The 27042-nt window shown below is 43.8% G+C and overlaps 1 protein-coding gene across 24 annotated transcripts in view; it reads right to left on the reverse strand.

The window, feature by feature from the left end:
• MBNL2 (muscleblind like splicing regulator 2) overlaps positions 1-19035 on the reverse strand; it is a gene marked incomplete at its 3' end in the record, with an annotated part of 77712 nt that extends 58677 nt beyond the window's left edge. For all 24 annotated transcript variants that reach the window (XM_082000901.1, XM_082000896.1, XM_082000900.1 and 21 more), the window contains exon 1: positions 18343-19035. In XM_082000901.1, the coding sequence (XP_081857027.1) occupies positions 18343-18516 (174 nt within the window). In that variant the 5' untranslated portion in view covers positions 18517-19035. The remainder of the gene's footprint in view (positions 1-18342) is intronic.
• Between the last annotated feature and the right edge of the window lie 8007 nt (positions 19036-27042).

The raw sequence follows: 27042 nt of genomic DNA on the forward strand, positions 1-27042 counted from the left end.
CCCCAGCACATGGCAATGATTTGTGTCTCCTTGGAGCTGCCAGGCTGACAGCATACTTCTTCCAGATATTCTGCTAGTTTATCAGGATTCTGCACTTGTTCGGGAGTGAAGCTCCAAAACACCGGAGGTGCCCACCGCCCCAGGCATTTGCCCATGCTGTTCCACACACCCTGCCATTCATAACTATCCAGCCTTGGGGCAGATCTCCGGGTGATATTCTTAAATTGCTTGCCAACCTTAGACAAAACTGAAACCATGTTCCCCAGAAGTAGCAATAGAGGTATTTTAACCAGCCAAGGGTGTTCAAAATACTGAAAAATTATTGTGATGAAGGAGGAAATGTTATGATAGAGGGTATCAAAGGTACCATTCTGCATTTCCTCCATAAAAAACCTTTCAGAGGCAGAAGTATAATTGCTAATCGTCTCCACAAGACTGTAGCCAAAATACAGTAACGGCTTTAGTACAGATCTCAGATGATACCACATTAAGCTCAAGGTCACTGCTCTAAAAACAAAATTCACAGGCGAGACATTACTAATCATTGCAGAGTACAGCAGCCCGCAGAAACCAACACCGATCCTTAACATGTACAGCAAAGACGAGAGCATGATGCAAATCAAACTGATATTGTGACCTGCAACCGTTATTATCTCAAGCCTCGGGCCCCACGTTGGGCGCCAAAAAGGACTGTCGTGGTTTAGCCCCAGCCGGCAACTAAGCACCACGCAGCCGCTCGCTCACTCTCCCTCCCACAGCGGGACGGGGGAGAGAATTAGGAAAAACCTCGTGGGTTGAGATAAACACGGTTTAATAGGACAGAAAGAAAGAAGGGAACAATAATGATAATACCAACAAAGGAATGTATAAGAACAAGTGATGCCCAATACAGAAATTGCTCACCACCCCGTGATCGACAGCCCGTCCCCGAGCAGCGATTTCCGCCCCCCCGGCCAACTCCAGTTTATGTACTGGGCATGACGTCGTATGGTAGGGAATATCTCTTTGGCCAGTCTGGGTCAGCTGTCCCGGCTGTGTCCCCTCCCAGCTCCCCATGCACCCCCAGCCTGCTCGCTGGCAGGCCAGCACAAGAAGCTGGACTGTCCTTGACGGCTCAGCAACAACCCAAAACATCAGCACATTATCAACAGTTCCTCATCCCAAATCCAAAACACAGTCTCACACTAGCTTCTGTGAGGAAAACCAGCTCTATCCTGGCTGAAACCAGGACACCATGATAAAAAACAGCACGGAAATCTCCAACTTCCACAACTCCGTCAAAGCTATCTTTCCAACCTATCATTAATGAAATAGGTATCTGCTAACGTACAGGAACGGCATCAGGAATTGAAGAAGTCCTTGTTCAACAGAGCACTACTAAGCAAAGCACTTGAGTGAGCTCAGGTCCCTCCTGCCTCAGCAAAGCACTGAGCGTAAAACACTGCAGCGGGATGCTTACAGGAAAACCTTTGCTGAGCAGCAGGCAAGGCGAAGGACACATATATATATCCCTCAAATAGGTATCACATAGACATGCCATATATATATGTGATATCATATATATATATGCGATATCTATTAAAAAATACAGAAACGAATCAACCTCACTGCATTTCCGAGCCTCTGATCTCACACGGAAGAGCTGCGTGTAAATATACAATAAATATTAAAGCTACAGGTAAATATTAAAAAAGGCAAGGAAAGAGTGCGTTCAGATGTTACCGTATACCCTTTCAAGGGTCAGTTTTGATGACTAGAGAACACCCCAACAAAAGAGCACGCTTTCCCACTCAGAAGTTAACAGAGAAGATTACTTAAAGCTTCAGCAGATACCCTAGCACGAAAACAAAAATACTGTGTGTGCTTGATAGGTTTTGAGAATTTCTGGCGTGCCTTATTTTTAAAAAACTTGGAAACGAAGCCTCACTCTCTGCGGGAGCAGACGTTAGCCTCTCCCAGTGCAAATCAGCATCCTCTGCAAAGCCTTCAGCGTGGTGCCGGGCTGTGGGAGCAGCTGCGGGGTGGCTAGGAGATGTCCCTTCCTCAAGGGGCTTCTCATGCAACCTGCCTCCACTCTGGGGAGCCCAAATTTAAACGCCTGGGCCGACAGCTCAAAAGGGAGAGACCCGATGTTAGATACTACATCCAGGGGACCTAAATTAATGACCCGTTTTTCCCCGAGCGCTGGATTCCAACTCACACGTCAACCACCAAGGTGCTAGAGGTGGACAGTCGTCCCGCCGTAATTTTCAGTACGAATCTCTTCTCTGAGCTACAGAAGCAATCTACGGTGCTCTTAATTCCTCTTAATTCTACTGCTTCACCCTAACCTATCAGTTTTCTGGGTGTCAGGACCCCATGGGGAAATTGCCATTGCGCTGCAGGAGTGACTCTATGCCAATGCATTCTGGATCCACCAACTCTAGTGCACGAAACATACTAAATATTCCATGTGTATATATACATATGTATGTGATCTATGCATTCGTGGACTTCTAGGTGAATCATAAGTTGCATTACAGATGCAATCTCTCCCAGATATTTTAAAATGCTATTTTTCTTGATGAATGAATATTGACAGGCATGCTCTATATTTCCAAGACACTCTATAATTCTCTATAAATATGACCCAAAGAAGTGTCATATGCTTATTAATTTCTCCTACTTCTAAAAGAAAAAGAGAGAATAAATAAAACAACAACAGCGTTACATCCCTTTCACAAAGGGGAAAACAAAGGCACAAAGGTGGTAAACAATTTGCTTCAAATAACACAGCACATCATGTCAAAATCCACCATTTAAATAAACATCTTCCAATATCCAAGGTTATCTATGTTATCCAACAGAGGTTTGCTATGACATGAGTAGCTACAATGACTTGTAGACTAAAGATTTACTATCTAATCTCAAAACAGGCAGATACAAGTATTTTGCAAGCAGAGCTGTGCTTAAATATACATACAGAATCATAGAATACTTCGGGTTGGAAGGGACCTTTAAAGGTCATCTAGTCCAATCCCCCCGCAGTGAGCAGGGACATCTTCAACTAGGCCAAGTTGCTCAAAGCCCCGTCCAACCTGACCTGGAATGTTCCCAGGGATGGGGCATCTACCACCTCTCTGGGCAGCCTGTGCCAGTGGTTCACCACCCTCACCATGAAACACTTCTTCCTTATACCTAGTCAAAATCTGCCCTCTTTTAGTTTAAAACCACTAACCCTTGTCCTATCGCTACAGGCCCTGCTAAAAGGTCTGTCCCCACCTTTCTTAGAAACCCCCTTTAAGTACTGGAAGGCTGCAATAAGGTGTCCTCAGAGCCTTGTCTCTCCAGGCTTGAATTACCCCAACTGTCTCAGCCATTCTTCATAGGAGAGTGTTCCATCCCTCTAAGGATTTGTGTGGCCCTTCTCTGTGTTCCAGAGCTGGACGCAGGACTCCAGGTGAGGTCACACCAGAGCAGCGCAGAGAGGCAGAATCCCCTCCCTTGACCTGCTGGCCACGCTGCTTTGGATGCAGCCCAGGATCTGGTTGGCCTTCTGGGCTGCGAGTGCACATTGCCAGCTCATGTCCAGCTTTTCATCCACCAGTACCCCCAAGTCCTTCTCAGCAGGGCTGCTCTCCATCCCTTCATCCCCCAGCCTGTACTGATACTGGGGCTTGCCCCGACCCACGTGCAGGACCCTGCACTTGGCCTTGTTGAACCTCATGAGGTTCACACATGCCTATGCCTCGAGCTTGTCCAGGTCCCTCTGGATGGCTTCCCATCCTGCAGGTGTGTCAAGCGCACCACTCAGCTTGGTGTCATCTGCAAACTTGCTCTGAGGCTGCACTCGATCCCAGTGTCTATGTCGTTGATGAAGATATTAACGATTAATATCTTCTGATTTACCACTTTAATTTTCAGATTGGTGTAAGAGAAAGCCATACCCATAGCAGATCTATAACAAAGAAAAGATTTACAAATACTGTAAATTTTAGACAGGTTTTTAAGAGGTCTGTGCTGCATCATCAGACAAATGCAGCCTTATAAAGAAAAGTGAAAAAAGACCACATTTAGGAAATTGTAATTAAATAAAAATTAAGCATGTCCCACATGCTTTGGGGAAAAGAAAGCATGTTAAAGTCACTGTATTTATATTGATAAATTATGGTTATCAATTTAAACTGGAGACTTAACTGCACATAGTATGCACATAAGAAATGCAAATTGAAAAAAAAATCGAACTAATAAATTTTAATAACGATCCTGCAGATGCTGTATCAGAAAATTTCAGCCCTCCTTTCAGATCATTTGAGGTCTTTTTATTAATTTGTCTTTGTCTATAGTTGCACAGCAAAGTTTTAGTCTGCATAATAAGGCTGTTCTGAACACCAATCTGAATTAAACAGCCAAGCCAGGGAACATGCAATACTGCCTGAACACCCTCGTAACAGCATTGTCATTCCTGTACTCTCTATACCCGCTAGTTTTTATCATCATGCCAGAAGAAAATGAGTTTTCAGAGAAGGTTCCTTCGTGTTACGTGCAACAGCAGCACGCAGTTCTCCCCGCAGCTTTCCCCTTTCTACCCGCTTGCTTCGTTCTTACAAGCGTCACTGAAAAATCCGCACGGCGTTGTCCTCTCTGTGGTCTCCTCCTGGCACCCACACTGATGCAGGGCACCAGTGTCTACCACTGGGCTGCCCCACCTCAGCAGTGCCACCTTCTTCCTCTGGGCTGCTCTCCTTGCACCTTGTTTCAAGCCATGAAGCAGTCTAAGATCACAAGCACGCTGGGATCAACAAAAGCCGTTAGGTATATCACTTAGTTAACTTCTGCTAAACTGAACCAAGAAACAATTTGCCATCATTTCGTTATGGTATCTAAAGAAGGTATGCATTTATCAACTTATTGCACTACTTTTCCATTTGATATTTCCACGTCTGTTTCAGTAAGTAAACCTACTAAATAGAATTTGACCATGTGTACAGATATGTTATGAATTAATTGACCTTCATTTGCTACTTAATCAGCCAGTGATAACATTTCTCATTTCACACAAAAAACCTCACTGGCTACTTTCAGAGCCCTGATTCTCATGTGCATCACCGAGATGCACAGCTGCTTTATAGCAAATCAAAGCACACCACGATACAACTGACACAGACCAGAGCAGATCTTTTTGCAACATCCAGGACCAACAGCCAAAGAACTCGTTAGAAAGAACAGCCTTATGCAATTACCGAATAATAAACTCCCTTGCTCATTAAACGCATTACATGCATTGTAACAGCTGGCGTGCTGAAATATCTGATAAAGGAAAACCTGCTTATAGTACTGTCGGTGCTTTAGGGAAAGTTGGCTAACTCTGGTTTTTTTATAGCAGCACTTGTTTGAAAGATCATCTATGCATGGAACAGCAGAGGATTTAATTACACTGCAAAAAATGGCAAGTTTAGGGGAAGACAGAAAGAGCAAACATCTCTTCGGCCAGCCCTGAGTAATGCCAAAGAGCAGCTTACGCCTGCGCCGGGACACAAGAAGAACCTTGTGGGCTGCTGCCCTGAAAACAAAACGAGATGCTGAGTGCTCAGGACCAAGTGGCATGTGGTTCTTACGTAAAACATGGGTCAGCTCTGCTTCCAGGACAGTTTTCATTTTTGTCATCAAGTGGCTGTCTAAAGAAAAAAAAAGCCTCAAGAAACCCAGCAGCAGAGGTGGTAGGTAACTGCAAACTCCCTCCTTCCAGATGAGCTCTAACCACGTACTCTAGAGTTACACCTTCATTTGCTCTCTCTTACTGCCTTTTATACTTTCCGTGGTGCTTTCTAGACAATAGCCATGCTTCAGTAAGGGATGTCATTGCTGACCTTGCCCACCTATCATTTGGGATCCTTTCACTCCCTTGCACACCCATCTAAAATAAGACCTAAACCTGCATTCCTAATGGATATTTCCTTCTTCCTGAAGAAAAAGAAGTAAAGGTACGTACCAATGACCCAGTAAGGTAAATCTGCTATTTGAAAAGGTCAGAAAAAGAAAATACTGTGAAAACTAAGCTTAGCAAGCAAGCAGAAGCTAAAGGTAAATGGGAATGACTGCAAGCAGTCCTCTGCAACAGCTGCTGCTCGGTAGGAAAGCCGCTAGCATCATTAAACGGGTACTTCTGCAAGCACCGGCACAAATGAAGGCAGGGGTTTTACACATTTGACTGCAAATACCCAATTGGGCTTCCTTGTGGTTAACCGAGTTTTAAGGCTCTCTTCTTGCCTGTGCTCTCTTAGAATCTCTTCTTTCATTTTAGCAGGGCTTAGACGTCTCTCCCCCTTTCTCCACCCTACTATTTGGCTGCCTGTTTTTACGAAACTTGTGGGAACTTAATTATCCTTGAGACTATGATCTCTTTGTCAAACTTGCCTGAAACTGGCCAGTGGGTTCACAAGTTAGTGGGGGAGGAGGGAAAGAGAGGCAGCCTGGCTGCATAACCCTCATTTCCTCAAGAACCCAGGCTAAAAACAATTATAACCAGAAGGTTCAATTAAAGAAAGAAAACTGTAGACTTTTCCTGCACTTTGAACACAAACCGGGTCATCCATGCTAGTCAGCTAACCCTGCTCTCACCAAAAGAATGAGAGTTTTGCAGCAAATTAATATTTGAATTGATTTATACTGAGGATTGTCACAGGCTGGAACTTCAGCATGAAGCACGAAATCACCTTCATACCAACACCATAATTTACAGATGCTGACAGTATCTCCATAGCTATATCCACACATCTCCATCTCTGCGCATGCAAACCCCACACCTTTGTTTTTCACGACACTGACGTATGACCAGTGCTATGAAGCACACAGGTAAGGCAAATGTGTTTGGGGAGTAGCCTGAATTTTCATGACATTCATTATTACCCACTACCTTAGGAAAATCACCATTAAGATACTCTTTGAAAAACAAATATTTTTTCCCATTTTCTATCAGCAACCAACTACATGCATATTTGATGGCACTTGACATATGTTCACATCTGCAAATGAAGTAATTGAGAATTATACTTCAGAGGAACGGGATTTCTTTGTTGCGACTTTCATGTTTTTTCAAATGCATAGGCCATATTCCGGTTAATTTCTAGCTTTAAAATCTTCATGAAGAGGTAGTTACAGTTGGTATTCAGCTTACATTTGAAAAAGGTTGCCTATCTTCTTGTTTTTAAACAAACTGAGTTCACAGTCATAACATCCTTGTGCCTAGAAAGATCTTCTTTCTTGTCATAGATAGCAAAAGATGAGCCCAGTTACGTGGGTCACACCTATTTCAAATTAATTCGTTTACACTGCCTGCTAGCATTACTGATAGTGAACAATAAAGTCCATGCTGGAAATGTTCATCCCCATCTTGGTCTTCACAAGGGCATTATTCTGCAACAGAAGACAGACATGCTTCTCGGTTTGGCCTATACCCCACCATTCCTCTTAGCCAGGTCGTAACTGTGGCAAAGGCATCGTCCACCCTTCACTCAAAGCAGTTGACGTCAGTCTCCAGTTAGTACAAGAGCTAATGCTGCCTCCCGAGAAGGGCTTCACTCTGTTGCCATGGAGAAGTCAGCAGGACCATTTGGAGCACCCTGGCACATCCTGGACCTCTGCATGATGCCAGCAGATATGACACACTCCTCCGACACGTCACTGGAAAGCCATCAAGAGCACTCTAGGGCATCTCAGAGAGTATCAGATGCCTCTGTTTGGGCAACTGAACCAAGCCCAAAGACTCAGGTCCTATCCACAGCAAATAAATGCATATTAATTTTAAAGTGATGGCCTAGTCTAGAAAGAGATCTTCAGAAAAAAAGCATTATACGTCTCTTGACTTTCACATGTTACATCTAGCTGAAAAAGTTGGCTTGTTTTTTACTTGGCTGGGAGTGGGAGCGTGGGGGGGATGTTTGACAACAGCCAGTGGGGCTTAGTCTAGTGTCTGACACACTGGATTTTCTTTTTTGGCTCACTATGAACCAACAGAGAAGGTCCCAACAGCTCTGTCAGCTTCTCAATTACAACTGAGCTTTTCTTACAGCCACTGCATTATTTTCACAGGTACCACCAGCCTGACACTCAGTAAGCTCCTCTCCTGACAGCTCAGTGAGCAGTTCACCCAGAGGTACAGCTTCACTGCGGAGTGCTCAAGGTCCAAACAGAATTCCAAACGAAAGAAAATAAATCAGTTTTTTTACAAAGTTTAAAAGGCATCTGGCCTATGGCACACGCAGGTGAGGTGGCAGCAGCAACCTGGTGGGCTGCTAGCCCAAGCCATCGGTGCAGCTGCCGCGACACTGCGCGCCACGGACCCCGTCTCGTTCGCACCAAACGAACTTGAGCGAAAGCGAGGGCTGAAACCTGGCGACACCTCATGGAAAAGGGTATTTCTACACTGTGGCGACCGCACCAATTCATCTTTCAGCCAGGAGCGCGGCCCCGCACAGTGCCGTGCTGCGGAGCAATGCCTGAGCCCGCAGGGAGCAGCACGGCTCCCTTGGCCCCGTGAGCCACCGAACGCACACAAAGGGTGTTGCACCACTGCTGCTACGTCCCTCCTAAGTTTTCATGCAGTTTTCCACTGATTGTCTCCTTCCTTCTTCTTGCCGCTCAACGATTTGTCTTCCCAAGCATTGTGGCTATCTGACTTTTGGGGTGTTGTTCACAACACATTACCATACGGCTCACGGACAAAGCGGATGAGAAGACAGTTTATTTTCCCCGTTTCTAACTTCTTCTTTGTTGTGGTCTCAAGACCTTGCAGAAATCTAATCCTTGGTGGCACAGCATGCCCACAGCCACCAGAAACACATCAATGTGGAACAAAACAGATGCTTATGATTTCCTCTTGCATTTCAGTGGTGGGACGGGTACTTCACAGCAGGCTTTCAATGATATGTTCCAATGTCTCTAAAACAACAAAAGTTTTCCTTTTTTTTTTTTTTTGCAGTGGGTTTCCGATACAATCCACCTCCTCAAAAACAAGGTGCCGGTCTTCATATGAGGAGCTATGAGTTGGGAGAGGGGTACGGCTGTCAAACAGACTTGCAAATAAACTCCCCAATTCCTGTTGTGTTTGGTTTTTTTAGATTTTAAAGTATCTTTCCAGTGTTAGGGATAACCTGGACTAATAGGAACATGGGTCTTGTTTCTGCTAGACTTTTATATCAGGAAGCTCCCAGCATCTGAATGTAACCCTGTCTTTTTTATTTATGATGCAGTCAAACTGTAACAGCTTGGGAAGAACAGCTGACACCTGAGCTGAGGGAAGGCTACATACACAGGGCCAAGGGAAGGGAAGAAAAAAAAAAAAAGAACGGAATGAAAGAGGAACCACCTGCCAGAAAAATAAAGGAGTAGGTGGGGAGACCTGGAGAGACCAAGCCTGTGGGAACAGTGACCTGAGCTAATAGGGAGTGTGGGGGAGGAGGGGGCAGCGAGCAATTGCTCTTGTGTTGAAAATCCTAGTGATGGGATGAGTCAGAGACTCTGATTGAATTTTGCCTTCACTACACCCACAGACTAGTTATTATAAAGCTTAGGGGAGCACAGGTGGGTGCAGCAATGGGAACTACACAATGAATCGGTGGGCATATGAAGCATCCCCAAGTGCCCAAAAATCTGAAGAACATCTGCCAATACCAGGCCATTTCACACAACGTTTCCTGCAGCTCTAAGTAGTCTGCCCAGCTGCTCTTCTTCATGTAGTAAGACTTGGACTGATAACAAACCAGCAGCTGCATCTGAGATGAAGGGGCATGGCAGACTACTTGGGAATGCTCTTCACGAGCCTCCACTGAGGCTTCTGGAAGCAGCAAGCTCCAGGAGTTAACTCAACCCAGCAAGACCACTGCCCAGGAATTAACTAAATACTCTTTTAGTCCCTCAGGACAACAGGATTCAGTGAACAAGATGATATATTTTATTACATCCTTCAGTTACTGTTCTGCTCATCCTTCTCCGCAGGCCAGGGGCCCGGTGACCTGCTCAGCAAGTTCTACCACAATGAAAACGATAGAGAAAACTGCCGGTAAACACCCACTCACTCACACCAGGCGGTCCTAACAGGCCAAAGGAGGCACAAGCTGTTGCAACAGGTCTCCCACTTGCGAAAGGCATCTGCTGTGATCACCGAAAGGCTCTGCCACTCAACCGTCTGACTGGGAAGAGGGGCTTCCCACGCCTTCAGAGGGAAGGAGGGTCTGGGTAGCTCAGCGATCAAGCGTCCAACTGTGCTCTCCTTTGAGAATGTAACTTACATCCAGTTAAAACAAGGTGCCCAGGCTTAAAATCTGGCAGGTCAGGTGGTGACAGGGGATACTAGTCACAGCCAGGATAGCTTCACGCTCTCAGTGCTGCTGCCGAGAGAGACAAACGAGGAAACAACACAGGGCCTGAAGGAGACGCACGGCTTTTCTAACAGCCTACATAACGAGCCTGAACTGGCTCAGCTCCTCTGCTTCTCATAGTTTCGGTTTGAGGGCAGAGACAGTGGCAGCAGGTTAGGATTTGCTCCTCTGAGTTGACCTGGCGGCTAGTGCCTCCCCCCCTACCCCGCTGCAGGGGCCAGCCCTCGGCTCGGCCCGGGCAGCCCGCGGGGGCTCCCGCCCCGCGGGCGAAACGCCACGGGTGGCGGGGCTGAGCTGCGCCTCCGGACTTTGCTCCAGAACAGGCGAGAAACGTCCCTCTCAAAGGAGGGACAAATCCTACTGAGCGGCACGGCCCCCTCTGCAGTGAGCAAACGTCCCCAGCTTCTTTTTTATTTTCAGTTTTGTTTGGCTCTCTCCTAACCAATTTAAGCCAAGCTCATGGATTTTTATGGGTTTTAAGTTATGGGTTTAAGCCAGAAGGGCTGGCATGGAGACAGCTACATGAATAGACGGGAAGGAGGCAAACAGGCAAAAGGAAGTGTTAAAGCAACTTGTGCACACTGGGAGGACTACAGGAGACAACTCAAAAATGAAAAATAGAAGTTTTTGCAGAAAACAAACAAGAACAGGTGATGGACAGGGCAGGGAATACTGCGAGTCCCTAAACTCAGAGATAAGGAGGGCCTTCAGAAAGAGATTCTCCTTTCTTCAACCATGTCGTATCTCAATTTATGCTAGATGTTGCTGCCTAAATTCATAGCTTCATCTTACATTTAATGCAGTTCTTCCCTTTCCTTTGGATCCACTCAAACAAACTGCATGGCTGCATGATCACTTGAAAGAGATAAAAAAGGGGAACTAGGTGTCATAGGACACGGGACTGGATGTAACCATCTCTTTTTAGCAGCAGCTCACAGTTGCACGGGTTGAGTATAAAGGGAAATACAGTCTGAGGAAATAGGATGGGATAATTTCATGCAACATCTGACCCCTTGCACTTTATTCTGAGCCACAAAATTCCCATAGCCTGGAAAAGCATGGCCTTCAGGAAGCCTACCTGTCCTGGGAACAGTATTTTCATGGAACAGATTTAAAACAGAGTCTTCTCTCATGAGCCTTCCTTTGAACTCACTGGGGAGAAACATGTCCTTTCCAGGGAGAAGTCAATGGAAGAAACTCACACAGATTGATCCTTAGGATAATTCACAGATAATTCTCTTCTGCTTTTCCAGTACAAGAACTGGGGGTATCCATGAGACAAGGAGGGGTGAAACGAACACCTGAAGCTGGCTTCCAGGCTGCACGTAGCGAAGTTGTGCAAGTCCTCAGCTGTGGCCTGCTGCGGGTGCTGAAGGTGTACACAGTTCAAAAAGCAGTGGGAAAAACCCAGGGGAAGGATTGGGACTGAGAGCTATTAAGTACAACCGTATCATGCCTGGCTCCCAACGCCCCTGAGCAGCACACCACTAGGAGCTAGCAGAGCACTCCAGGAAGCCATGTTTGCATGCCACCTCCTAAATATCCGCTACTGGCCACTACTGGGTCACTGGGCTAAACGGGGCTTTGGTCTGACCCAGGGTGGCCACTGCTTTTCTGAACACAGAGGGAGCCTACAGCGTTAATTCTCAGTCATCTAAAACTGGCCTCGACTGACACTTTCTCTTCATGCCCACACTTCGCAGCAACTCAGACACACAGAAGCTTCTGTGAGGTGGTCTTCTCAGACTACCTGTAATTTATTGGACTTTTTAAAAGAAAAAAAAAAACCAAAGGTGGGTGAAAAAGAAGGGTGGGACCAAACTCACTGTGTTGCAGGAAGGACGAGATCTGGATTCTGCATCCCCCACCTGCAAGGTTTCAGCCTGCAACTTCCACGTCCCCAGAGCCCACAGCCACGGAAAGGGGCACCCCTACACCCCTATCCTGCCGAAACTAGGTCACTGGGCAGCAAAGCAGGCAAAATTCATGGGCCCAGAAGGAATATGCCATTCTGTCACCCGGGAGAAATGAGTTTGCCTGCTTCAGTCATTCTTCCCCACCAGCTGCAGGCACAGCCCTGGAACTCACCTTGTCTTTGAACAGTGTCACACCGCACAACTGAGTGTCGGGCAGAAACTCAGCCAACTAGGACACTATAAACACCCATTTAAATGCTTTCTCATACAGACAAAACTAGACAATCCCCTCTGCATATGGTGCACATCTACAGTCTGTCCAGACTGCCTCACCTGCCAAGTGACAGCAGGTACCATCTACTTCAAAGTTTGAGAGTATCCTGGGTCCTTGATGTTTGTAAAACATTTAGAGACCCACAAAAGAATTGCAGGAAGGCAAATGACTACCTACTGCATCCCAGCTCTGAGTTCACTCTCTTACAAAGAACCTGTTCACTTTACAAAGACATTTCTTCCCTTCTTCTAAATAAAGCTGAGTCCATCTTAATCAGTTCCAGATACATCAACAAAGTGGATGTTCCTAAAATTTCTTTTTTTTTCTCCTGAAACCCTTTTAACCTGGCAAACAGGTCTCTGTGTACAGCTTTCAATTACCTTTTATTCTGCTGTGCCAAATGAGACAAGATAGGCATATTCTTAAAAGGCTTTCATGAAAATGCAAATAAACAGTTCACACTAGTCTGCTGGCTCAATAAATAGAACAGTTTGAATTTTTTAGACACTAGTAAATAGACAAAAAAAAAAAAAAAACCAAAACAGGAAAAGCCATCTGTGGCCCTAAAGGAGCTTTCATTTTCTTCCTACCACCACCATAAAACTTGCAATGACAGTATCTTCAAGATACCTGCTCTGTTATCTGTGTTAGCTTAGACAACATATCCTTCTAGTAGCTCACCTGCAGAAAGGGTATAAATCTGAGTCAAGAAAAATAAGACCAGAATTTAAAACCTGGACTTGTCTGCAAACATGAGAGTCAACTCCCACTAAAACACACATGAACAGATTTTCTTATCTGCCAAGCTTTTCCCCTCCACCCCCCCGACATCACCATTCATTTCAATGTATGTGTTTTTTTAAATCCAGCTCAAATACAGCAAAGTGTTGCCTGTTCTTGTCCCCAGGCATTACATTATATATATCAGTATTCCTTTGAAAGGATTTTGTTCTTTACTACTAGCAGGACAAGAAAGCCTCAAAAACAGGTTTGCTTATAGCGTCCAACTTGGAGGGATCTAAATGTGATATATTAAGTATTATATATCCAAGTCCTTCACTGTTAAATTAAGCTACTTGAACCCAGTGAGAAGTATAAAATCATATACAGAGCAGCTCCTGAAATTGAAACTTTGCAGTTAGACAGGCCTCTTCACAGACCCTTCCCACTGCAAAAATGCTACAGCATCCAAAGGGGAGCCTGCAAGGCTTTGGGAAGCTTTAAAGCAGCAGACGAGGCTTCGGCTCTGGCATTGCTTCCTCAGCATCCTCCATCTTTCCACCCACCAGCAGGGCTCTGGGCCTCACCATGGAAGTACCCCTTCAGCCACACCAGGCTGTCAACCAGATTAGCTTGGAGCCACTTTCATCCTCACACTGTGCTCTCTGAGGCCGCTTGCCCAGTACAGCTTTGGGTGTGCCCACACGGCCACGCCAGCTGGCCCAGTCATGGGAGGCTTGTGCTGGAGGGAGCCCCATCGCTGGAGGTGGTGCAGTGCCCAGCTAACAGGCACGCATCTGGCCAACTGCTGCATCCAACATCCGTCAGGTGCACAGGAATGATCCACCTACACTCTCCTAACCCCCCCAAAACGCTCTCTTCAGAGCAGACCAGGCTCTGTCCTTCACCAAAGAGCAAGAAACAAATGCTGCGTCGCATCTCAGAAGCCCCCGAGGCAGAACCTGGCTTGAAATCGTCAAGTTTCTGGCCTGAATCTGAACCAGGCTCATTAGTCTTCAGCTATTCCTGTCTAGCCTGGAGCATCTCAAAGATGAAGGATATTCAAAGCCCAGACAATCTTCAACAGCGAGCATTTTGGATTGTCAAAACTGGAATCAGCTCAATGGGTTGCTGTTGCAACTTTTGCTGGGTTTAAAGTCAAGTATTACAAGGACAGGTATTCAGAGCCAAAAATTCCTTTTGAGCTAAAAGCAAACAGGGTCTGTTAAATTCTGTTGACCTTTTACTTGGAACCAACAGGCCTACAAATATACTTCTTTAATACAGGAAAATTTGGATTCTGATGCAATCATGTTACTCCAGAAGCCTGGCCTAAGGCCATGGCACTGTCACTGGCAGAAGCGACCCAGTGCTCTGGCAGTGCCACGCAGCCCCTCTCCCTTGTGTCAGCGGCAACTACAACAAGAACTTAGATTTAGCCACAATCAATTCCCCAACCTGGTGCACCACACAATCACAAAGACAGTGGTGCGAGCACAAAGGAGAACATGGCACGGTGTGGAGACAGGTGTCCCTGGCCAGGATTATTTCCTTCAGTCCCAACGCCAGCTTTTGCTAGCTTAGAACAACCCTGAGGCTACAGGCAAGTCAGCATGAAGATGCTTCTGGTCACACAATCACAGAATGGTTGAAGTCGGAAGGGACCTCTGGATGTCACCTGGTCGAATCCCCAGCTCAGGCAGGGCCACCTAGAGCCAACTGCCCAAGGACGCTGTCCAGATGACTTCTGAGTATCTCCAAGGATGGAGAATCCACAACCTCCCTGGGCAACCTGTGCCAGTGCTCAGTCACCCTCACAGTGAAAAAGCATCTCCTGATGTTCAGGGGGAACCTCCTGTGTTTCAGTGTGTGCCCATCGCCTCTGGTCCTGTCACTGGGCACCACTGAGAAGAACCTGGCTCCGTCCTCTTTACACTCTCCCTTCAGGTATCTGTATACATTGATGAGGCCCCCCCGGGCCTTCTCCAGGCTGAACAGTCCCAGCTCTCTCAGCCCTTCCTCATAGGAGAGATGCTCCAGACCCTTCATCATCTTTGTGGCCCTCTCCTGGACTCTCCAGTAGCTCCAGTACTGGTGCTCTGGCAGTCTGATCTAGCTGGCAGATACTGACACCATGCTCCCTCGTCTACCCTGGAAATCTGGAAAGAAGGCAGCATGCAGTAGAACACACATCCCTTCCCCAAACAGGGGCTCTTCTGATCAAACAGCGGGTAAAGGACAGACTGTTTCAGAGTGCTGTATCTTATGTTTGATGGACTTCTAGCAGAGGACCTGTAACTAGCCATCACCGAAATTTGACATACCTCCATCTGAGACTAAAACAATTCTCTGTCTTCTCTGGGTGGGAAGATGTATATTCAGAGAGACTCAGCAGACTCACTACAATTTATTTTTACAGCTGGTACACCCAACCAAGACAGTTAAAATGCTAAGACTCCAAAGCTCTAGATATTATGTAAATAAACTCTAAATAATTGCCTGCATTAAAGTGTGGTTCAGCGTTCAGCAAGGAAAACAGCTCTTGTTTTTTTTAATTAAGTTCTGATTTTATCTCTAATTCTAGACTATTCTGTTTATTTACACGAAACGTCATCCTGCTTGTTGAGTGCCATAGTGTTATTCTGAAACAGTATGATTAACACCATTATTTCCAAAAGGCATGCATCAAATAGATTTCTGTGACTAATGACCTAAGTCCATCAACCAGCGGTATACGCAAACTGAGCTAACCAGGCACATTCTTGCCATACGTACGGTGATTTGCAGTCACTCTTCCGAACAATGAAGATAATGGATGTGAGGATACCAGCTGACATAGCCAAGAGCCATGCACTCACAATGAACCCTAAAAGCTTTTTATGCACTGAGGGGTCCAGCAGCATACAAAAACGCATGGCTCTGACCCATGTGCAGCAGCAAGGAGCTGCAGCAATTGAAGATCTTATCATCCCCTTACAGAATCTCCTTCTGCCTGTAGTAGGGTTGGCGGGAAGAAGCCCGTACCTCCACCTCTGCTGCTTCCAGCCCTAAATTTGGTTCCTTGGTATAATCCCATTTACCAGCAATTTAACCCAACAGACTCAGCTAGAAAAAGCAAGACAGGAGGCCCAGGGGCACGTTCCCTTCCACCGTGTGGGAAGAAGGTGATGTCCGGCAGCAGGATGGAGCAGCATCACTTCAGCCACCTGATCCAGGCTGGAGCCAGCTGCCCCCTTGGAGCAAGCAGATGCCCTCCCACACTAGGACAAAACATGCCAGCTTGCTTTGACTGCATTTTTCACACGGTTTTGGACTTCTCTCCACTGAGCAATGATGCTGGTTGCCCGTAAGTTACCCAGAGCTGTCCCTCAGGATTTCTCTTCACGGTATTACTAGCTTAGGCTGTGACTCCAGTTTCGATTCACGGGCAATAACCATTCCTGCACAAAAGTCTCCAGCTCAAATAGCTGGCACCTCTGCTGCGACCGCCCTATGCAGCCAGGGAGAGCGATGCTGTCCTCGGGCAGCGAGGACAGGCACGTCACTGCTTCGGCCAGGATGAAGCAGTGGCAGCACCCCTTGTGCCGCAAACCCACCAGTCGGGGCAACCAAGCCCTGCCAGCTGCCTCCAGCCTCCCAGCCACAGCCCTGAGTCTACACAATAGTTAGAAGTTGTATTTTAAAAAACCTCACCTTCTACTGACTTGCTTATTTTTCATAAAAGCTGCTTATTGCCCATTTCCTGCAGATGCTAGCCTGCCCATTTTTAAAAAAAAAAAAAAATCCCACTGGCAAGCAACCGATATACGAGAACATCTACAAAGAAGCTGTTACAGTTTATCGTCCAGTAATCCACAGATTAAGGTCATTAATAGCACTCGATGACATACTGCGTTGACTCCAAAGGTGCTGTTCTGGCTTGCAGGATATACAGAAAGTAACCCCCTCACAAACATTTCCACTGAGTTATTTTCTTTTGAATCTTGAAAAGACAACAAGAAATGAGAAAACCCCCAAGAAAGATGCCTAGCACAGTATCTTGCATTGCACCAAAGAAAAAAGTATAATGAAAATAAATGAATATTTTCAAATAACATTGAATTTTCTTCTCCTTCACACTGGTGTTTTCACAGTAAAAGAGTTCTTTTGAGTAACAGAAGTTTGGATCTACAGACCTAAATTTAAAAAGAAGCCAAGATATTCACCCATGCCCAAAAGACAAAGCCACAACTAAAACCTTCAAACTAAAATCTGAAATGCTCAATTTTTCCCTTTTATTATTTACATGAAATAAGCTTTTTCCTTCTGTTGACATGAGAACACAAATGTATCATCACAGAAAACACTGTGTACTTCCCAAATCCCACGGGGTCATTAATCTTTTTTTATGCAGTACATGACATATTTTCACAGAACTTTTAAAATAGTTTTCTAAAGCATGCCTGATGTCATTAGCAAGTCAGATAGCCTAACAACATAATTGCTAAATATCCTCTAAAGGAGAGAATCCCTTCACTCTGTTCTAAACCAACACTATCTGCACTATCCATATATGTAATTATCAATGCTATTAATTTATCTGAGAGTCCCCAATACCAAGGGTAAATAACCTGTTACACTGGCAAAATTGAAATAATGGATAGAGTTTTCGTACTTCTATTGATTTAAATGAAAAAGTCTGCACTCTTTTCATATGATTTGTTTCATTAGACTCTGGTAATAGCCTAGTACTGTGCCACCATGTATTTTCATTTGCCATGAAACAGTAATTCATAAACTGTACTCGGGAGAATACAATTGTCCCACCAGCTGTAAGCAATCCTGTAACCCACAGTCATACGCAATTTTTGTAAACAACTTATTGACACTGGAAAAGAAGATCCTTAGAAAGAAATCTTTTCAAAGCTTCAATAAATAAAAGTTATGACAAATAACATTGGTATTAATATACACCTTGCCAAGAACAAATCACGTTCTGATTAACTTGGTTTAGTTGTAACTCATCATTTCACATTTTATTTTCAGTACAACGTATTAGCATTTTCACTACACATGTAATTTGTTTTTTTCTTACCTTTAAGGAATCAAAGCAGGCAATGACTCTTCCATTTTCAACCTGGCAACTTTTAGGGGGGTGTGCAAATTTGCATTCTTCATCAGAGCGCGAACAAGTTCCCCTCTGAAATTGCCTGCACACTTCTAATGTTAGCCATTTTGTATCTCTTACAGGAGCAACATTCAAAGCCATGATGAAAAGCTGATTTCAAATTTGTAAATTGCTGTCAAGTGAATTATGCCAAAGAAATTTCCAAAACTAATGACAAAAAGGAAGGGAGAGAAAAGGAGAAAAAAAAACCACAACAAAAAAAACCCAACCAGAAAAAAATAATTTCAATTCCAGTTGAAAAGAAAGATAAAAAAAAAAGTGGGGGACGATTAACTATGTCCAATGCACACAAAGGAGAATAAACAGAGAAAGTTTATCAGCAAGCAGTCACTCATCAATCATTAAGTCCCGCTTGTAGACTTTTGGCTGGGAAAAACCATGCTCAGTCTCATTTCTGTCTGTAAAACACGTGGGCTTGTTGATTGTATCACAGATGCACCAGTTTTAAGCCAAGGTCCTTCAATGCAATGGCACTCCTTGAAAGAATGTTAATTCTCTGATGGTTGCTTGCTGGTATTGATCACACAAGAAAAGCGATGCAGTCATTTGTTCATGTCCCAGGAATAATAATAATTCCTCTTCCTCTTTTTCTGCTTTCAGTTTCCCATCAACTAATTGGCAAATGGAGACAGCTGAGGTATCTTCCACCAGGTGTAAGGTGAAGGCAATGTCTGGCTGGCAAAGACGGGATTTTGAGAACACAGGCGTAGCAGTCCTCGCTCATAAAAGTGACTTGACAAAGGCACTTTTTAAGTCACTGACCTGACAAAACAAATACAGTATCAGTTCACGTGCAACACGTTCAAATCAACATTACGAAACCTATCATCCCGTTTTATCAGGTGTTATAAATATATTGTCAATGCTCACTTGTATTTCTTTTTTCCAAACAAAATCAGCCTCTTTCGTGAAGTTACACATGACAAGAGAATAACCAGTTGAAACACGTATTGCAGTCATATTCTAGGCAGCAATCCAAAAGTTGGGAATGATTTAAATAGATGAATGTGGCAGACACAATAATTAGGCATGCTGGTTGTGAAACAATTCAATTTAATGTGCTTAGTCTCCAAAACAATATACAAGAACTCATTTCCATTAATTTATCATTTGGCCCTTTAGATTGTGTTACTACATTATAAGCTGTTAGTTGGTTTTTGTTCTTCCTTAGAAATGAAGATGGTAGCATTCTGTTCAGATTTTTTGTCTCTCTCCTTCTCTCTTTCTCAAGGGGAAAAAAACAAAACAAAACAAAACAAAAAGTCATTCCCAAATTATAGGAAAAAACCTTCCATATCCAGAAAAGAGAGTTAGTTTCCCTGTTAAGCTAAAGGCTGTTTCATAAAAGGGCTCACCACTCTAAGTCACCATCCTCTAATGAGTTCTTTATAATATGAAGCCGTCTTTATCTAAATTTTCCTTTGATTAAATTAGCTTTCATGTACCTTTAGAAGCACATGGTAGAGCATAAAAATCTAAGACTTAAATATGGAACTTAATCTATTTGGGGACTATAAAGTACCTAGGACATTTTATAGATAAACAGATTTGAAAAATCAAAGGCTTCGATATAAGTATTTTTAATAATTGCTATATTTTATACACAGATGGTGAAACCATGGACATAATGTTTCCTTCTATTCAGCTTCAAAGGAGTACAACCTTCACTTTGCAGATAGCAGCCAGAAACAGTTGATGGGTTATTTTTGTGCAAGAAGAATAAAGAAAGGGAGGAGGACTGGAATAAGTGAGGTTTTAAAATGCATCAATAAAAATAGCTCTAAAAACACTGTCAGCTTTCCCATGCCAGAATAATTATTGTTCTGTGCTTGTATTCATCTGATTTAATTGAAGTCAGTATTGTTAGTAATGCGAGTAGGAATTACTCACACACAGTTTTAGGATCAGATCCCAGTTCTGACTTTCAGGTCTTCACATCGAAAGGCTCTTCTACTACTTAGTAATGCTGCCAGAAAGGGTTTTACTATGTGACTGATACCTACACCAAAATTTGCTACTGCTTGCATGAATAAAGGCAATGCAGTGTTAATTGCTCAAAAATTCAGTTTCAAGTCCAATGTGCAATAAGATGGGCCTGGATGATACTTAGCTAGCTTTACCTGGTCATCAAGAGTAACGTGTGGCAAGAGAATTAGTAAATTTTTAAATAATTCTACACAACTCTAGTATTATACAGTACATGAATTAAATATTCCTCAAATTAAATATTCCATCAATGTTGTCCCACAGCATCAATAAAGAGTGAGGAGGTTAAGCTGGAAAACGTACAAAGAGGTGAGAATATACTCGTAAATGATGAAAAGGAAAGAGAGGGGGCAAGACAAGGAGAGCCACTCCAAAAGAGCTTGTTGAGCTGATTATTTAGCTGGATGGATATAAAAGAGGAAATACTCTCCCGAGGGTCACCCATTCCAATCCCAAAATGTCAGTAACGGTTTTCAGTAACAGTTTCAGATGTAGGAGACAGACAGAAATTTTGGGAAAAGGCTATATGTTATACGACACACTGCTGAAAGCCACAAGTAGTAATACTCTGCTGGGCTGCATACTACTAAAAATGACAAAGCTGTTTCTCACGTCGTAGGTGTTCAGACTGAAGACAACCAGACATTGCACATGGCAGCAAAGCAAACAGCACGCGTTATGTAAATGGCAGTAGGCATGGTTTAAAAAAAAAAAAATGCATAAGAGAATCACATACGAGATTCATGAGACTGCAGCAAGAACTAATATCAAGAAGTGTTTGGGAGGTAGAGAAGTACAGCATCATCCTATTTCCTATCTTCTTAGTACATGAACATTTTCTAAAGAAAGGGAAGCATGAAAAGTTCCTCAGAAATCCACATCTTGTCAAAAATAACACCGCAAAAATAACACCGCTACCTGATTTCTCAAGAGGTGTTGAGTGCTTCAGCAGTTTCTACCAACACAGGCTTAGGAGAGACAGAGCCGAGACCTTTCTGAAGGAGGCCATGCCTTCAGCAGGAAGCAGGTGCAAACACGGTGAGGACAGAAGAATTTAGAGCGCTTCAACCCTACTGCTTACATGGCCTACATGTTCACGACCACATCCTAAGGCAGCTGCCATACCTCCTCTGCCCATCATCTTGCACCAGGAGGGTGAAAGAAGAGATGCCACCTGGAAAGCCTGAACATGAGAGGGAAGCAATACAAGGAGAAGGAAAGACAAACTGGGGAAAAAAATTATGGAAGGAACCAAGGAAAGTAGAGTTCACGACATGAGGAAAGAGCTCCAGAGAAGGAAAAAATGAGAGTGGACAGTAGGAAAGTGAAATGGCTGGTTGTGGAAGAGGAAGGAGTGGCTTCATGGGAAATGAGGAAAAAGCAAGATGGGCGTGGAAGAAAGATGGAGGGAGGATGCAAACACTGGGGGAGAGAAGTTTGAGAAGGAAGGCAGAAGAGACTATGATTACAAGGGAAAATCCAGCAGTTTTGATAAACAGAATGAAGTGAGGGAAAAGAAGCATGGGAAAATATGAATAAAATAGTAGCAAAACAGGCTCAATAAAATTACTCTGAAGCCACAGGCCATTACTAAAATCACAGCCCACTCTGACCTCATCTACTGCAAAACCCACCCATATGGAGAACACCAGGGCCTCCAGCAAGTGTCAACTCTGCTCTTCTTTCTACCACTTGTAACTTCTATTTGTGTCTCAACATATCAGGCAAAGTTAGCTGTCCTGCCAAAACCAACAGGACCTCACCAGCCTTGAACCCTCACCACCAGTGCCGTCCCTTATCCAGACAAAAGGTTTGCTCTTCAGTTTGCTTGGGGGGTTTGTTTAGTTGTTTTGTTGTTGTTGTTAATGATTTCAGCTTGAGCCTACACTCCCCTCTGTAGCTAAACAAACTACCAAAACTTGCACATTGACAACTGAGATGCAAAATGTTCTTATTAAAGCTGAAGAAAACACCCAACATAATAAGTAGAAAATCACTAACTTCGGTTGTTTTTTTACAACTATTGCTGTTTATTTTCAGTCTCTTGCACACTTGGATCAATGGAATTGATCCAGACTACACAACTACAAATGCAGTTTTTTGCATGCTAAGTTAAATAAATTCACGGACATGTATTTGCAAAAACTATTTAGCTTTAGACCCCTCTTTTCAGATCTGCGGAAAGCTAGCAAGGCATGGATTAGGAGGCTTTTGTCAACCTCATGTTCTCCTGAGAAAGCGGGAAAAAGCCTGTGTTAGGCTCCAGATCTTCCTTATGTTCTAAACCACAAAATCATTTTTCTTTTCCAAGTAAGCAAAAAAAAATTTCCAGTAAAAAAAAACAACCAACCTTTTAATTATTAAACAAGGCAAGCACACAGGTGCTAGGAGCCCTCAGAAAAGGTTCTCGTACTGAGGAACACTAAGCAGCCAGTGTCTTTAGGAGTTGCAAGCGAGCACACAGCCTTGCCCTATTACAAACCAGCTGGATCTCTCAGCTGGAAAATAGGAGCTCTTGCTATATACAAAACATGGACTGCTCTGGTACAGTAGTCTTACTTATCAGACAAATTAAGTGGCAATGGATTATGTAGTATCTGTCTAATGGAGAAGCTGAGACTTCCTGAACACGTTGTATTCATGCTTCGGTAGGTAACGTGTAGTAATGACCGAAGACCCCATCTTCAAAAAGTCAATTCTACAGGTGATGACTTCCAGTAAAAGAGCAGGGTCCTCTGCGTGGTGCCACCACAGATCTCCAGTGGAACCACTAAGTTAACGCAAAAGGCATTAAAAGAGTTTTTCACTTTACTCATAGAATTAAGCACTCTGTATTATTCGTCACATTAAAATCTTCAATGAGATGTCAACACTCCATTTGTTGCTCCTACTGTCAAAGCTTATCAATATGATCCATATATTTCTCCTACATATACACCAGAAACTCAAGAATTAAGAATTTAGAAAACCCTCAGTTGTACCTGAGGGACTGCACAGTTTAAAGTACAAAACCTCTTTTTTTCCCAGCAAGCCAGACAGATGTGCCAAATATACTTAGCTTTATAATTTTGGTCATTTACAATGGTCTGTTTTAAAAATAAGAAATTTTAAAAAAACAAAAACAAAAACCAAAACCAAAGACTCGCTATACTGTGGAAGCAAGGTGTTCCTCCTTTAGGTCACTAGCAGGGCAGAAACCTGTTGACTGTCAGAATAGATAGCTGCCCAAATTCAGTTAAACACCTGAACTTGGGTGGGATAAAACTCACCTTCAGGACCTACCTACAGGCACCAAAATTGACCTGCTGGATACTGTAATGCCAAGAGAATGTCTTGAGAACTTAGTTTTCAAACACAGCATGCATATACTGCAACTCTTCAGAGAGAGACTGTTAGCTTAGCCAAATGTAGGAATGCTTTCAAGAGGACCAAAATCACATCTCTAATCCTGAGGAAATAGCATTGCCCAATTTTAATCCCTTGACCCAAAGCAGATTGCTGCTATAACTTTTATACGCTTACACGTAAACACAAAGTCATGTTGCTTACTTGGAGCAAATCATGTCCATAGTCTTAAATTTGCTTCTTTTAACAAAGAACCAAAACAATGACCCTGCAGTAGGTACCAGGCACAAAGAAATTCAGGTTGAAATTTTAAGCTGTCTGGAAGCTGCAAGCAGCTGAAAACAGGCTCTCAACCCTTAGACACGTTTAACTGTAAGCATCGCTGGCTTCACACTCTACAACACAAGTTCATGAAGCAGCAACATCTTAACCACATACCTTACCTCAGATTCTCATGACATTCCTATTTGTCCAGGAGAGAAACTAATCTATAAGAAATAATAGCCTCAGTTTAGCCACTCCCTTCAGCCTGGACTTACTAGTTTTAAGTCAGTGATTTTACCTATGACAGGCAATGTGGGACAAAATACAACCTCTCCCAGATGCCCCAGGACATCCCATGACATCTAAATACAAGGATTAACCAGTGTGCCCCACGCTACATGGGCATCTGAAGATGCATCTTCAGACTACTGACAAGCATTGTGTTCCTTCAAAAAGCTGCTGCTCTTTCAGTGGCTGAACCACATTTCCAAAGGAAACTTGCTTTGCAGTTCACGACGTCTATAGCCAAAACCTAATGGAGAGATTCCCTGTGTAAGTCTAATACGTACGGATCCTTCTACAACCAGATCAAGTTAAGTATCTTGAACATTCACAATGGAAATACAGGTATTTGAAGACCGACAACTACTGAACCTTCACCCTTAAGGCCAGGAAAAGGCATCCAGATCCTACAAAGTTGTACCGCTTGTTTGCAGCTGCACAGTGGAGTCCACTTTCAAAGTGCTCAGGATGCTGCCACATGTTTAGGAGACAGTGGCAGGTGCTTTAGTCCAAAAGATGGTTGGACTTTGCTTCAGTTTTTCAACTAAACCTCACTGTTACATTCTTTTAAACTTCATTTTTTCCTCATTGTTTGTGCTTTAAACAGCATTCAAGGCCTCCAAACCAAAGAGAAGCTGTACACCAAAGGACCACCGCGACCCCACGAGCACACTCCAGCATTGCTTTCAATTCCTGCCATCTCCTTGGCTCCCCTGCACTGTTTTCTCTTGCCCTCCCTCAGGCTCCCTGCCAAGGAAGGCAAGGCTGCAGCTTAATCCTAGGCTAAAGCTGGATCCGCTATAATCTGCCTCCTCAGGTGCAGAACAAAGCCAACACAGCAGCATAAAGCACCCTGCGTCATGCATGGCGGCCAACTCAACCGAGACATGCCAACCTGCGCACGTCCTGCACCCGACAGAGGACAAAGCAGAGCAGGCATGATGGGGCGTGATGGCACGGGCTGCAGCCCCGCTCCCTCCCTGTGCCCCACCTGCGGCAGGTCTGGCTCCTCATTGCAAGCGCCTGTAATTAGGATGCCGTATCTCATGGGGCGTGCTCCTTGTCCCTGGAAAGCAAGGCTGACTCTCAGTCATCGCACGCTAATTTAAGCCTCACCGTGCAAAATCCCGCCGCTAACCAATACAGACAGGATCTCATGTCAAAAGATGGTAACATGAATAAAAAAAAAAAAGGTAATTTTACAGACAAATAATGTGGCAGTTGGCACGCTTGTTAATCACATTTAAATAAATTACATTATTAAAGGGAGAACGTTCAATAGATTTTCTTGTGGTGGACAGGCTTTTCTCATTCCATCAACCCACCAGGTTAGGAAATGGGACCAGAAAGTGATGCGATAGCACAGAGGTATCATTAATCAGTGAGTATTATGACAGTTTCATATTTTTCTCTTGAACCAGTTTGCAACATCTCATTCATATGTGGCACTTCGGGACATGGTTTAGTGGGCATGGTGGTGTTAGGTTGACGGTTGGAGTTGACGATCTTAAAGGTCTTTTCCAACCTTAATGATTCTATGATATGTAGCCTAATATTAGAGTATCCAGTAAGACTGGACAATGTACAGTAGAGTTTAGAAATGGTTTTGCATAGTTCAGTAAAACTACAGCATTAAAACCCAGATCAGACTTCTGGCTCTTTTCCAAACTGTTGTGAAGTCACAAAAATAATATTCCCTATATTCCAGAAATAAGAGAAAACAAGACAGATTTCCATGAAACATCACCCATTCTTTGATGGCAAATAAGAATGTAAAATCTTTCTGCCACTATAACATTTTTAAGAAAAAACATTCAATTACAGTAGAAAATGATGAATGCACTTTCTTCCACAAATTACAAATGAAACTTGTGAACATTTCTCTAATCACTTTGAGGGGTTTTTTTTCCCCGCATTGTTAAGATGTTACGCTGCTTCCATTTTGAATTGAGCAAACCAGTATTGCTCAAATGAGGAAGAAGCCAGAACAGCCCTATCAGAGAAGAAGCCCATGAGTTTGACCAGGTGGCCAGGAGCCAAAAATACTAAAATTCTAATCCTGGACCCTGTATTAATTCAACCTGAATTCTGCTGAAGTCAAAAGTGTCCTGACTTACAAAAGAACCATTATTTATTCTATTTGCTCGGCTTGGAGATAACTATTGCAACATCTCCCTTTGCCTGTTACACAACGAGACGAACACTTGTCAACTATAATTCAGTTGAACACTGTACCCAGGGTCGACCCTGACTATTTTATTTGAGCCGAGAGAAGTCCAGGGACAGGTTAGAAAACACCAGCCTGTTTTATTTAAAATGAGCACAACCTCCAAGTATCAGTTTCACTAAATGAGCCATATTCTTGTCAAGATCACTCATGTGCCAGATTCAGGCTTTATAGTATGTTCCATGCTATTTACAGTATGGCCGTAAGCTTCTTATTAAAACCTGCTGGTTGACTTTGAATCTGGCTTTACAATATAACAACACTAATGTCCCTTGTCCTCAGGGAAGCAGGTGAGGAGGAAGGTGTACTACTGGCTGCGAAGCAACAGGCGCGGCCTGGGACCTTTTCAGCCTGGGACCTTTTCATCCACTGTACTACTTTGCTAACGGACCATGAAGTATTTGTGCTGAACTTTAAGTCTGTAGATGACTGGAGACCACAAGAGTATTTTCTAACATCAAAGTGCTTCGAAGTCATGCTGATGAAAGTAATGCTCATTACGC

The sequence above is a fragment of the Phaethon aethereus genome, assembly GCF_964289735.1.
Source record: "Phaethon aethereus genome assembly, chromosome: 1".
Classification (NCBI taxonomy): domain Eukaryota; kingdom Metazoa; phylum Chordata; class Aves; order Phaethontiformes; family Phaethontidae; genus Phaethon; species Phaethon aethereus.